Source organism: Alligator mississippiensis, chromosome 3 (assembly GCF_030867095.1).
Source record: "Alligator mississippiensis isolate rAllMis1 chromosome 3, rAllMis1, whole genome shotgun sequence".
NCBI classification, from domain to species: domain Eukaryota; kingdom Metazoa; phylum Chordata; order Crocodylia; family Alligatoridae; genus Alligator; species Alligator mississippiensis.
The window spans coordinates 247744626-247757992 of record NC_081826.1 but is presented as its reverse complement, the minus strand read 5'-3'; the positions used below and the strand labels follow the sequence as shown (position 1 = coordinate 247757992).

At 38.5% G+C, this 13367-nt stretch overlaps 1 protein-coding gene across 2 annotated transcripts in view; it reads right to left on the bottom strand.

Moving 5' to 3' along the window:
• Positions 1 to 13367, bottom strand: part of EDIL3 (EGF like repeats and discoidin domains 3) — a 462626-nt gene that overhangs the window by 90016 nt on the left and 359243 nt on the right. For both annotated transcript variants that reach the window (XM_019483064.2, XM_019483071.2), the window contains 3 exons: positions 7653 to 7808; positions 6412 to 6556; positions 1191 to 1375 (listed from right to left, as the gene is read on the bottom strand). In XM_019483064.2, the coding sequence (XP_019338609.1) occupies positions 1191 to 1375; positions 6412 to 6556; positions 7653 to 7808 (486 nt within the window). The remainder of the gene's footprint in view (positions 1 to 1190; positions 1376 to 6411; positions 6557 to 7652; positions 7809 to 13367) is intronic.

Sequence of the window (13367 nt, the reverse complement as noted above, 5' to 3'; positions counted from 1 at the left end):
TCTGTAAATAATCAAAAATTCACTATAATACTCATTAGGAATAATGCAAAACAACATATTTTTTTCCAATCTCTGAATACCATTAACTCCTTGAGATCAGCAATGAGGCAGCAATCATTTCAGATACGGCCACCTTTTTTTGTTTGCTTGTGAAGAGAGACTCTCACCTGCTGTTTCTCTACAAAATAAAACTACTTCTTTCTTTAAAAAAAAAGTCTCTCTTACACCACCAAGTTTCAAGAGACCATTTTAAGAAAATTTCACCAAATCCAGACATTGTCAATTATTCAAATGATAAACAGACAAGGCAGTCCCTACTTCTTTCCCCTGTGTGTATGAACTGAGACTGGGGGTAATAATTGCATTGCTAAATTGCTTAGTAACTGTAGGTAAGAAAGCTAATAAAGTCATAATTTATATGTGAAAAGCTTGCAGGGGGTTAGTGGTGTACTTCTTATGCTGGGGAGGTCTCATGCTGAGAACTGTATTCCAAATTGGCAGTTGATTCAAAACACTCCAATATACAACAGTTCAAAAATGTAAATATAGCAATGACTGGTCAAATAGGCTTCTACACGGTGATTTGTTGCTATCTTTCACATTAGTCTCCCAGTAACTTCTATAAATCACTCTTAGGCTGAAAACAACCCAGGTGCATAGCTTCCTAATGAATTAATTTACTGAATCAATCTTACTAGATTCATGGGTGGTAGGGAAAGATACATTTTAATAGTTTCAATTAAAGTATTTTCTGTGGGCCAAGTCTACTTAGAATGTAAAAAGCTCAAGTTAATGGGCTTTTCCCCAAATTTCTGAGGCCTGAAGAATACAAATCTTTCTCAACCAGCTGTCAAGAAGCCAGTCAGGGGCATCCATTAACAATAATAATACAGCTTCTGGGTGCCTCGTGAATGACTGGATGGGAGGTTTGGCTAATGCCATTTTGCACTCTTTGTTACAGCATTGTTTTGTATGTTGGCACCTATCAACCTTCAATGGACAGCTACACTGTGATGTACAGGTCTACTGAAGTTTGGGTTTTCTTTTGCTTCATTCCCAGTATAACATAGAAGTATATGGATCACAACCATTGAAATGAGGAAAGCAAGACTGGATCCTAAAACATTAAAGTTTCCAATGCAGTAATATATAAAACATGAACAGATGGAACAATATTTATAAAACTTTACCTGTAACCACTGTGACTGATCATTATGACCTGAAGTCCAGGCATTCACTTTGCCTTGCTTGTCTAATCGAGCTTTTCTAGGTTCCCAAGTGAACATGTCCATATTGAGTGTTCTGAAGATACTAGAGGCCGAAATCTGAAAGTCCTGTATATGTCCTGATTTCATCCCAAGAGGTTCAGAGCAACCTGAAAAAGTGAAAATGAATCTGAGACTATTTACTTAATTTCCTAAGAGGCTTAGGTTTTCTTTTACAAGAAAGAAAGCAATTCCCAGCGAAAGGGTGTTAATAATGAACATCTTTGTGAGAAATTGCAAACAAACACAGACAGACTAGCTAAATCAAGCTATTTTATTTTATCAGATTTTGGAGAAATGTAAAAGAAGGCAGTGATTTCAAAACATTTTATTCAGCTATATTTTTACTAACATAAAGGACCCCTCCTGGTATAGCAACCAATTGATTTACACCTTGCCACATTAATGAACTAAGCAAATGCTGTTCTGCATATAAAATGAACTGTTCCAAACAGGAGATTTTACCACACCTTCAACGCTCCTATAAAATATGAACTTTCATTTCTACCCAGGAGAACTTTTACAATCTTTTCTCCTATGCCTGAAGAAGGGTGTTTGTGCCTGAAAGCTTGCAATTAAAGATTTTTTTTTTGCAAAAATCTAGCTGGTCTAATAAAAGATATCACTTCTACCACGAGTTCTATAAGTACATATTTCTTATTAATTGTATTAGTGCTGAAATAAATTCCTGGAATATTAAGAATATCTACTCTTTTGCATTATTTGATATCTTACCAAAAAAACAGTAGTAAAGTGAAGACCACAGGTATTACTGTATTTTCTCACATATACCATATCGTTGGTCCCCAAAACAGCCCCCTGCACCTTCAATTGGGATGCATATATTAAGTGGGGAAGCTGATTTTCTGCCCAGGAGAGAAGCATACTGCTTTGATTTCCATTCCACAGTGTAGCAGGTGTAGCAATACTATTAGGCAGCTGAGGGGATCAGGTGACTTAATGGCTCCTTGTTCTTCACTTCACAGGTGTTATTGATCAGCTCCCCTTCTTAATGGTCTTGATGTTCCATTAATCAAGCAACTAATTTTGCCATCCATTAGCTGCTTCCAGTCTCTCCAGTCCTTCCTCTCCTCTGCTACTTGTGAGATTCCTTAGCTCTTTTCAGTATTATAGAACCATCTCTGGAGACCAGCTTTCACCAATAACAAGGGTTAAAGCTTTAGTTAAGCAGAAAACGGAGGGTGATTCAACTGAAAATTAAGTTGTGCCCTTGCTCTGTGCAACCATAACTCTGTAAAAATATTTTTTCTTTCATTCTAACTTTCAAAAACAAGGTGGTTATGATATTAGGAGGCATGCTATATATGAGAAAATATGGTAAACAATAAAATATGGTGGGAGGGTGATTTTCTCTAAAGTTTTAAGCAGATATAATCTACTAAAATCATGTAAGCAAACACCACATAATTGATATACTCTGTCTACAGATGAAAATAGGTACTGATGAAACTTGCTCATTTCCAGTCTTCTCTGTTAGATTTCTTTGAAAAAAATCATAGATAGAATGGACGAACTTTAATAAGTTAAATATCTCTGCCAGGCTACCTGCAATGGATTAAGAGGTATATTACACTACAAACAGACAAGATGCATTAGGAATTTGAAGGAAATAGGTTGGTCATGGTAGCAAGAGAAATAGTGTGAAATGGCAGCACTGTAACAACAGGACCACAATCATGGAGAAGCAGCTAGGCCAAAGGGCTCTTAAGGCAAAAGGAATAGGTAGAAGTTAGGATATGAGACTAAAGGACTGACTTGCAGGTAAATTCTGCTCTCATTGGCTGCATCCAGACAAGTGCCGCCATGTGGTGTATGGAACTGCAGACACATCTGTGGCACCACATACTGCACATTCAGTTATTTTCCATGCTCCAAGGGAGTAGTGCGGGTAGGCAGATGGTCAAAAAAACCCATGCAGAAAAAAAGCAGAGTGGTGCACATATGGGCAGCATGCACGTCTCAAAACTGGAGCCTGACCAGGTGTAGCTACACTCTGGTTGCTGGCTAAGCTCCGAGTGGCAGGATCGCCAGTGCTGCAGCACCAGGAGCACAGGAAAGGCTGCTGAGGCCAGCCCAGTACTGCCCCCAGCCTCCCTCCTACCCTCTACCTGGGGTAACCTGCTGAGCGCCAGAGGGCATGTGATACAAGTGTTCCCCAGGGACAACCAGCGGTGGTACATGGTGTGTTGCTGCTAGCTGTCCTCTTGAAATCAAAAGCATATGCTCATGTGGACGTGGCCATTGGGTGCATTTATACATGTGCTTTACTGCAAAATTGACTAATTAGCTCCACAGTAAAGCATCACTGTCTACACGTGTGCCAGTATTAGAATGCAGTAAATTATTTAACTTTGCCATAAGATAATACTGTTGCGGAAAGTACTATTTTATGGCACAGTTACTTACTTTGCCAAAATGTACATGTAGATGGTGACAGGTACTGACTGGGGAAAAAGGGTGCTAACACGCAGAGGCTGCCTGCCACACAGCTCTGCAGTTTTACACCCTATCAGTAATTTCCCCTCATTTTACAAACTGGGTAAAAGATGTAGAGATAAATGGCTAGATTCAGCAAGGTGAGTGGACTGGGCCAAACTGTTGGCCCAGTATCCCACCTTAAGTATCCCACCTGTCTGCAAAATGCCACCTGTCTGTAAAATGGCCTGTTATTTAATCTTTGTGGCACAAGGATTTCATGGAAATTATAATTCAAAAATTTTAGTTGAGTCTAGGCAGGTGTGAATATAGGTCTTTGCCAAGTGGGGAGTGTATGCTACAGTTTATAAACTGGAAAAACATGTACTGAACTGATAGCATGCTCCCCAGAGCCTTGTCTTGTAGTTTAGTAACTTTGTTCTTCAGTTTAGCCTTGTACCACCTATGATGAGTCAATTTCCATTGATTTTAGCAAAGCTCAGTGCCTCATAGGAGACATACAGCATCTCATGTGATTATGCAAAGACTTGGAGTCTGTGCTAGAGCTAGACATTCATATTGAAGATTTCCCATCTGTCAGACTTGTGCTCAAATACTGTTTGTCTTGCCATAGGGCAGAGTTTGTAAAGGCATGGAAAGTGCTGAGCAGGCCAGTTATCCTAATGCAAAGACTGCTTTGCCTTAATTACTTCATGTTGTATGGTTTTCTGTTTGTTATATGTTAATAAAAAATAAATAGATTTAAAAATGCTTATGAAAACAACATACTAATTGTTGATGGGCAGTCCATTATAAGTCAAGAAATCATGTAGGGTTCCTTCCCAATTCAAGAATGTGATGACCAAACAGAAGTCAAGGGCAATATCTGCTCCCCTTATTTGAACTGCATTGGGCCTTACTCCATAAATGTGCCTTCCATATCAATAGGCCTACTCTCAGAATTAAGTACCACTCATCATAAATAAGGGTGGCAGAACCTGATGCTAAGTGCAGAGGTTTGCAGTAGAATCCATGGAAATTACTACATGCTCATTTTATAGGTGGCTGTTGTAAGGAAATAGAAAGAGCTTGTTGAGATATAAAGGTGTTTGGCGCCCCACTTAAATAGTACTATTTATATGTTTAAAAAGTTAGCTATGTACCTAATAGTTGGTGAAGCATGACCTAAGAAAGGTTCCATTTTTAATCTTCCTTTAATTAGAAAGATTTAAAAAACAAAAAAGAAAAACAATCCCCTGCTCCATCAGAAGCACAGCAAATCTTTTTTCACCCAACTTCTTTCAAAAGTGATTCTTTTTTCCAGCAGCAGCACTTAGTTGAAAGGACCAGACCTCTAAACATTACTCCCTAACTTAAGACAGATCACCTGGAATTAGAGTGAATTAGTCTGTCTTTACATATAATTATATTTATCTTTCAGTTGAGACTGAAATTGTCCTGGTGAGCTCTCACTTTTACCTCATTTCTGAGAAATGGTGACCTTGAAACTGATATGAGACCACTGAAATCAATTCACTTTAGTAGCTTTCACAGTTCTTTGAGCAAAACAATTCCTGGTCATTCTGGCAAGGACTTATTCTAAATTGTGGTTCCAGAAATGGAAGACATGAAAAAAAAATCTAATACACACTAAACCAGCCAGACAGGAGTTTCTATTTACTTTCAAATCTATCTATATCGGAAAAGGGCTTCAGTGAGATTAATGCATTAACTTTTCATTTCTGAATCTGGTTTTGATGTCACCAGAGGACCAAGAATTATTTAACTTAGGCTGTTTTGATATATCGTTTGTTAACTGAATGACTACTGTTTGTACAGTTAGCAGCTAGTCATATAAAAGTCACTCCTAAATGAATTTACTGTAGGACTCCCACTGGTAAAAGGATGATCCTGGGAAAAAGATAAAGAATTTACATGTTTTACTGAATTTGTACAAGGAACATAGTTCTTGCAGAGTATAGCTAGAGGTCAGGCTTTATATTTATGGCTATAACCCCTGCTACTTCAGACCTTAAAAGGGTTTATATCAGCTCCACTAGTTCACTTACTTTTGCTACAAGACACAATTACAGTTTCTGCTGGAAAGTCACAAAACAAATCTAAATCAAATCAAATCTCAAATGCAATCAGGCCCAATATACTTTACTTCACTTCAAATGGTCTTCAGCTGCACCTACAGAAATCCTGCAACTTCTAAGATTTTATATCCTTGAGTAGCAGTGTGGCCCAGTGACTAGGACACTAAATTAGAGATCATTAGAAAATTTGTGCTTAGTTTCTACCTCTACTGCTACCAAGTACGTCTGAATGAGCTACTTCACTTCTCCATGCCTGTTTCCTCTCCCACATTTTGTCTTGTCTCTGTAGAATATAGTCCACACATCAGAGACTCTCTCTATATGTATTTGTACAATGGAGCCTTGATTTTTGCTGGTAATTGCTGAAGCTAGCATAAATAAACAAACATAACAAGTCACAAATAATTTGATGTCAGTATGTTAACACAGTTTGTCAATGTATATGTCCTCTTAGCTCATCACAAATGTATTACAAATAAACAGATACAAACACACTTAGTGTAACCTCACAGATATCAATCAAGTAATTCCAAGGGTATGCTGATTACTATTTTAAACCACTGGCACATATTTTTTTCCTGAGAGAATATCATTATTGCCAGAAAACTCACCTGATAATTCACAGCCAAGAAGTTCCATTCTTAAAGTACAGTGTCTTCTGCAAACCTGGGGATACAGTCGTATGTACTGTGATTTGATTGGAGGTGTGAAAGAGTTGGCATAGGGGGTATTGTTGTCCACATTTCCACGGAACACCTGTGGCAAAAATATACTCATTTAAAATGTGTTAGGATGACTACAGGATCTTCACTTTACTTTCAAAACTTCATGTCCATCCATTTTGCTCTTTTTGCTAAATCTAGATTTCAATTGTGCTTTGCCTTTCACAACTTCTCACATTCTGCCCACAACAACCTGATCCAGTAGGGTAACTAAATGAATAAACATTACTACTGATTACACGTGCTTGAAGACAGGCGTGTGTTTACAAACCTTATTAAACCGGGGCCTCTAATTTGTCACTCTTTCTTCTTGCATGCTCCAACTACAAATGCACTAAATTACATCTTTCTTTCAATTGGTATATTAAAACATCCCTATTCACTTTAGTCTGCTATAATTAACACTGACTGACATTTATTTTTTCCTCCTGCCTTTAGGGACCTGATCCAACTCCCAGTGAAATCAACTGGAGTCTTTCCATTGATTTCAGTGTGAGTTGAATTAAGCCCTTAAGCATGCTTCTATTCTCACTTGACTTTAACTAGATAGGCTTGCACTTTGCTTTCTCCCATCATTATATACTTTTCCACACAGCATTGCCTCTTCCTGCCTGCATGACAGAAACAGTCCAGCTCTGCAAAATGACTTAGCTCTATCCTACCATGCACAGTGAGGGTTTCCCTTCCCCCCCCCCCCCCACTGCTGCTCTGAATACATTGTAAAAATAGCTTTTATATAGGCTGCTACTGTTCTTACAATGCAGAGATAAGTGGGTTCTCTACTTTTAAGGGTTAACATTAATCTGCTAATGTAATAAAACTAAATTGAAAACAGAGTAATGAGTAATTACTGGTAAACTAATTAAAATGAAAATTAGTTAAGTGTAATAAATGGGATTATTCCAGCCTTGGGACACTGTATTTATAGATGCATCAATTAAAATATAAGAAATTCTGGGCAGGCATAATCTACACATTTATTGCTTTTTTCAGAAAAAAATGAATAAGGCAATACATATAAAACTGATTTCTCTCCCATGTAGTTTTGCTCACTTACTAGAGGTATCTCAGGCTTTTGGAAGTCAGCTATATTTGGGATTTTCATTCACAGACAGACAACTTAATCTTACCATATCTTCATTGGTGCCTTTTACTTTGTAAGTCATCCATGATTTCCCATCGTTACTATATGCAATTTTGTAAGATTTTATATATTCTGGGCTTCCAATCCTCTTAGCACCTTGGGTTATAACTCCAGTGACTCTCATCTTCCTTTGCAGGTTTATCTGAAGTAACAATTCAATATCAACAATAACTGTCTGAGGGACACAATTGCTGTAAGAAGCTAAATTCTTTTTCTGACACAGAGAGAAGAAAATACAATGTTCCAGTCTATAGCACTTTTATTGATTACCTATATATTTTTATTCTGTCTTTCCTTCTCACATATATACGTGAAAAAGATGCATTCTTTTGCCCCCAAACATCACATACTATCATGTATGTGTGTGTCCACACACATACATTTATCGATTCATATATACGAATTGGGTCTTCATCCATTTAGTTTTGGCCCTGCACCGCGTCCAGGTTTGGTTGTGGCCCTGCACTCAACTTTTTGGCAATCCACTGGAACACCTCCTTGTTGTGCTGCATGCTGTGCAGCTGCTCCTGGATCTGCTCCTTGTCCCAGGTGGCAACAAAATCTGTCATCTCCTCAACAGTCCCACTCTGTCCCCAGCTCTAGGTAGCAGATGATAATGGCTTGGGCTCTTCCGTGGCATTGGGTGGTGCCCCATGGGGTCTGGGTGTCCATGGTTGGGTGACAGTTTGGCTGTAAGGGTGTAAGTGGGGACACATGGATGTGGGTCTTGGTGCATGGTTCCTATTCAGACTGAGTCCAGGTCTGGGTCTGGTTGGGTGTGCTTCCCCTTTTAGAGTGACCCCAGCTTGGCTGACCACACCCTCTTCTCCCTTACCTTTCTGGGGGCTTTTACCTGCCACTCTAAGATGCCTCCCCAAGCCCTGAACTTTCCAGGGGCTACCTGGGTTTTCTACCTGATGTGCCCAAGATGCCTGGCCATACCTTCCCAAGCCCCAAACCTTCCAGGGGCATTTACCTGCTGGACCTAGCTTGGTTGGCCACGCCCTCATCCCCCCTCTCCGCCCCTAAATCCCTGAATTTTGTAGGGGGCACCTACCTGCCAGCAACAACCATGCCAAGAACACCCACCCATGCCCTGAATTCCCATGACCGGGGTATAGGCTGTCAGTGACTGGTCCATCCATGCTCTGCCAAACCATGAATTTCATAGAGTCACCTCCCTGCCAGTCTAATACTATCTGATACTACTATACTAATACTGTCTGATTGCACTCTTCTCCCTCCACGCCAGACATAAAACACCAGCACCAGCTCCTTCACTCTGGGTGTGAGTCTGTGCTGAAGTCTGGGTCATAGGGTATTTGCATCTGGATCTTTTGTTGTGAGGTTTTGGGTCCGTATTTGAGTCTTAGGGGTATTCTGGCCTCTGTGTTTAGATCCGAATGGGGTGCTTCAGGATGGGGTCTTTGGATCTTGGGGGTGCAGGGGGCTGGCCTAGGGTTTCAGGTGTCTAGAAGTCTGGGTCATGTGCAGGGGACACATCTGCCTTGGCCCCCCCTATATCTCCCTGCAGTCTGGAGTGCAAAGGGGGTCTAGGGAGAGGGGCAAGGCTTTCTTTGTCTTGAGACAACCAGCAGGAGGTTTACTTCTGTGCTTGGCTGTAGCAGTAGAATGTAACTTGAGGGCCAAACATGTCCCTGCGGAGGGGAGGAGTGGGGAACAGGAGAGCAGTGTATGTTGGGATGCTGGAGGACAGCAGGGTAACTTCTGTTGATAGGAGAATTATACAAGTGCTCGTTAAATCAGTCTAGCCCCAACTGGTCTAGAGTAAGACTGAATAGGACAATGTTTAATTTTAAACAATGTATACAATTTTTTAGACTGGATTAAATGTTGTGAATGTTTGCACACCTAGCATTTCTACTACACTAAATTCTATCGATCTAAGTGTAACGCTCGTATGCACTCTAAAAGACTTAGTATATTTAAGTATAGTTCACAGGAGTTTGTTAGATTGGATGCTTCCTAATAAGGGGGATTTCTCTTATGGGTTTTACTATAAATGGAGAAAATCCTAAGTGTGCACAAACAAATAAGCAAAATAAAACAATTTTTAGGTAACCCTGTCACATTTGCAAAAACAACAAAACAAAAGAACCCCCCCCCCAATACATTGCCATAAATTAGACAAGTGATAGCTCTCTTAAGCAAAATATAAAAGTTGCTTTTTGCCTCCTGACTCCATTTACTTCTTCCTGGGTATATCTACATGAACACTTTACTGCAGAGCTGACTAATTAGATCCACAGTAAAGTGTCATCATCTACACATGTGCTAGCATTAGGCCACAGTAAATTAATTAACCCTGCTGTAAGATAGTACTGTTGGGGACAGTACTATCTTACAACAGAGTATTTACTGTGCAGAAAGTCTATGTGGATGGTGACCAGGACCACAGCAGTTTCAGCTGAGGTGAATCAGCACTGGGCTGGCAGTGGGCTCAAGGGGTCAGCCACACAACTCCATACTTCGGGTACACTTTTGCCCCAGCCAGGTCTGATGCCGCCACCCAGAGCCCAGGGCTGACCCCCCAAGCCTGCTGCGAGCCCCAGGCTGGGCACATGTGAAGATGCTGCTGCAGGGAGCAGCTGACTCTGGTACAAGCTGTCCCAGAGTTTATTTAGGCACGCTAATTTGCACATATAGATGCACCCCTGTCATCTAAATTAATCCATGTTCAGGGTAATGGAGAACATGAGTTAATTTGGAATATTTTTTTGATGATATTATTTAAACAGCTGAATCATTTTCAACTGTATTTACAGTTCACATGCCTTTATATTACATATTTTTTCAATTTCTATATTCTTTGTCAAACTCTGGCCTCTAATGATTAACATGGTACATGTTAACATAACTGAAACCCTTTCACAGTGGAGAAACAATGGCCTCTAAAAGTAACCACAGCTTCAATGTTTTGATTTCATATTCTGCTTCCACACCATGCTAAACCCATACAGAACACATCAGCATTTGGAAGAGTTTAATGATACTAGAGCTGTACATGCATTTTTATAAAGAAAATAATTTTACATGGGTGGTTCTACTAAAATGATTACAGGTAAATATTTAGTCATATAATTACCTTGGCTAACTAACATAAATGTATTTCCCTTTACTTACTGAATTTTGGTTGATCTGGACATTTCAGAAAAAGTGCTCTGCTCTCTGTTCTGGTGTATCCCCATAGCCATGTATTTTTTATATAAAAGTTATGCCATTTTATTTAGTTCTAAGTTTTAGCAACAGCAGCAGTAACAGAAATCTTCTGGGGCCATTCTGGACACTGTTTCTACCATGAACCACTGACTGGGCATTGGTTATCAAGAGTGCCAAGTTTCTTATAATTTAAGAAAAAAAGATATGATATTCTTGATTTAGATCTATAGATTCTCTTAATGTTTGCAAGAAAACTGAAAGGAAGAAAAAAAAATCCCTGGAGCTTTCATATATATAAAAATCTCATGAAGCTAACTTCGTCTGGTGTACTGACATTAATTCAATAAAGTTATACCTTGCTCTAAAAGTCTTTATTTTATTATGACCTTTATATTTGCCAAGTAAGTACTTAGCAAAATTTGAACTTTATAACTGTGCAATAATAACTAAGCAGTAGATGAAATCTTTCTTACTTAATGCACCTTAGTAGGCAGCAAATATTAACCAGCTCTTTTAGCACAACAAGCTGTTTTAAAGCTTATTCTTTTATGATAACAGTGAAGAAAAGCAAACATAACAGATGAATATAATATAAAAATAAACATAAATAAAATATATCTTCTTTCAAACATCTTGGGCCAGATTCTGTTACTCTTTTTTATGGTATGCTGGATAGCACTTTATAACTTTTGTTAGTGAGGCATGGTTCATCACTTCGAAGTGTATTAGAATCCACACAATACAATTTTATTCAATTTTTGTTGAAAAGTCTTTTACTGACACACTCATGACAGCACAAAAACTTGGCTCCACTTTTAGACAAGTAACACATAGTGCTTCTTTCCTTTCCTTAGTGCCAGTTCCTATCTCCTGACAGTGAATAGTAAGATAGTGTGACAGCTTTGTTCTTATCCTTCTCTGGCCTTACTTTATTGGGGGTTGCTCTGGTCTCCTGGTGGTAGAGGGGCTAATCTTCCTTTCATTCACAGCAGCTTCATATTGGTATAATACTTCAATGAAGTTAATCTGGATTCACAGTGAAGTTAAGTGGAAGGAGAATCAGACCCATTGTACCAAAACCAAGCCCCTTTGAGCACGATATGCCTCAGTACTTCCTTATATCCTGGATGTGGCTTTTTAAATACAATCTAGCCTTCAATGATGTCAAAACAGTATCACAAAATGAGGATTAAAGGACTATAGGTGAACGATAACAGTAAGAAAGTATAGACTGTGATAAAAAGAACCAGTGACATTTTCAAGTGTCTCAGGGAATAATGTGCCCAGGACTTAAGGCACTGAGAATCCTTCAGCATTTCTGCACCCCCCACGTGATTTCAGTATGTTTTTTTCAGATATATGACTCTTCTAGCCACAGCCACCCTAATCCTAGTGAAGTCTCTTGTGTCTGCAAACAGGGAATCTGGGATCTATTTTTTGTAAAGCAACAGAAACATTTGTTTCCTGCATTCTCTCGTGACTCTAATTGACGATTGTGCTATTTCCATAGGTGCACTAATACCTTTGCTTATTTGGTTCATAAACAGAGTGGTGTTGCCTTGATAAGGCACTGAAATACCTGCATTGAAATGTTGTCAAACAAAAGCAGCCTTGTTAATCTGAGCTCAATTAAAAAAAAATGTTTTTCAACCTCACAAGGAAAAGGTATACAAAATTTCACAGATGCTGGAAAGTATACATGGGACAATGTTTTAAAATGTATTTAGGTTCCAATCTTGTAAATGAACCAGAATGACATATACAACTTAATTTGTGAGTGTTAAAAAATTGAGTGCCTATTTTTTCTCATTTTACACTAATCTTTTAAATAATATTTTAATAAAACTTCAGCAGCTGAATTTATTAGGCAGTAACAAAAATGTGAAGTAAATAGAAATCTTTTTCTCTTAGAAGAAAACATAAGTGACTTATGTAGCTTTGGTTTGCCATTTCAAAATTTTTCTAATGTATACATTCATAAATATATATACATACACACATATGTATATGTATATGTGTACGTGCGTGTGTGTATGTGTGTAATGTATTTATGAATGTATATATTGGACAGAAAAATCTTGAAATGGCAAACTAAAGCTACATAAATATGTGTGTGTGTATTTATGTAGCTTTAGTTTGATGTTTCAAGATTTGTCTATCTTATACATTCATAAATACATATACACACACACATATATACACACAATCACACGTGTGTATACACACAGACACACATATATGTGTGTGTGTGTGTGTATATCTATGAATTTATGCTAGACAGCAAAATCTTGAAATGGCAAACAAAAACTACATAAATACACACACACGTGTGTGCGTGTGTGTGTATAGTTATAGGTATAGACAGATACAGACATTCATATATCAGTGTCATCTCAGTCTTTGATATTACTTCCGTGACTCAAATCTTAAACTCCAAGAAAATGCATACTTTCTTTTTTAATAGATCTTAAATTTCCTATTCTTCATTAGGTTTATAAAGGGAGGCTATTGACTCATCTAG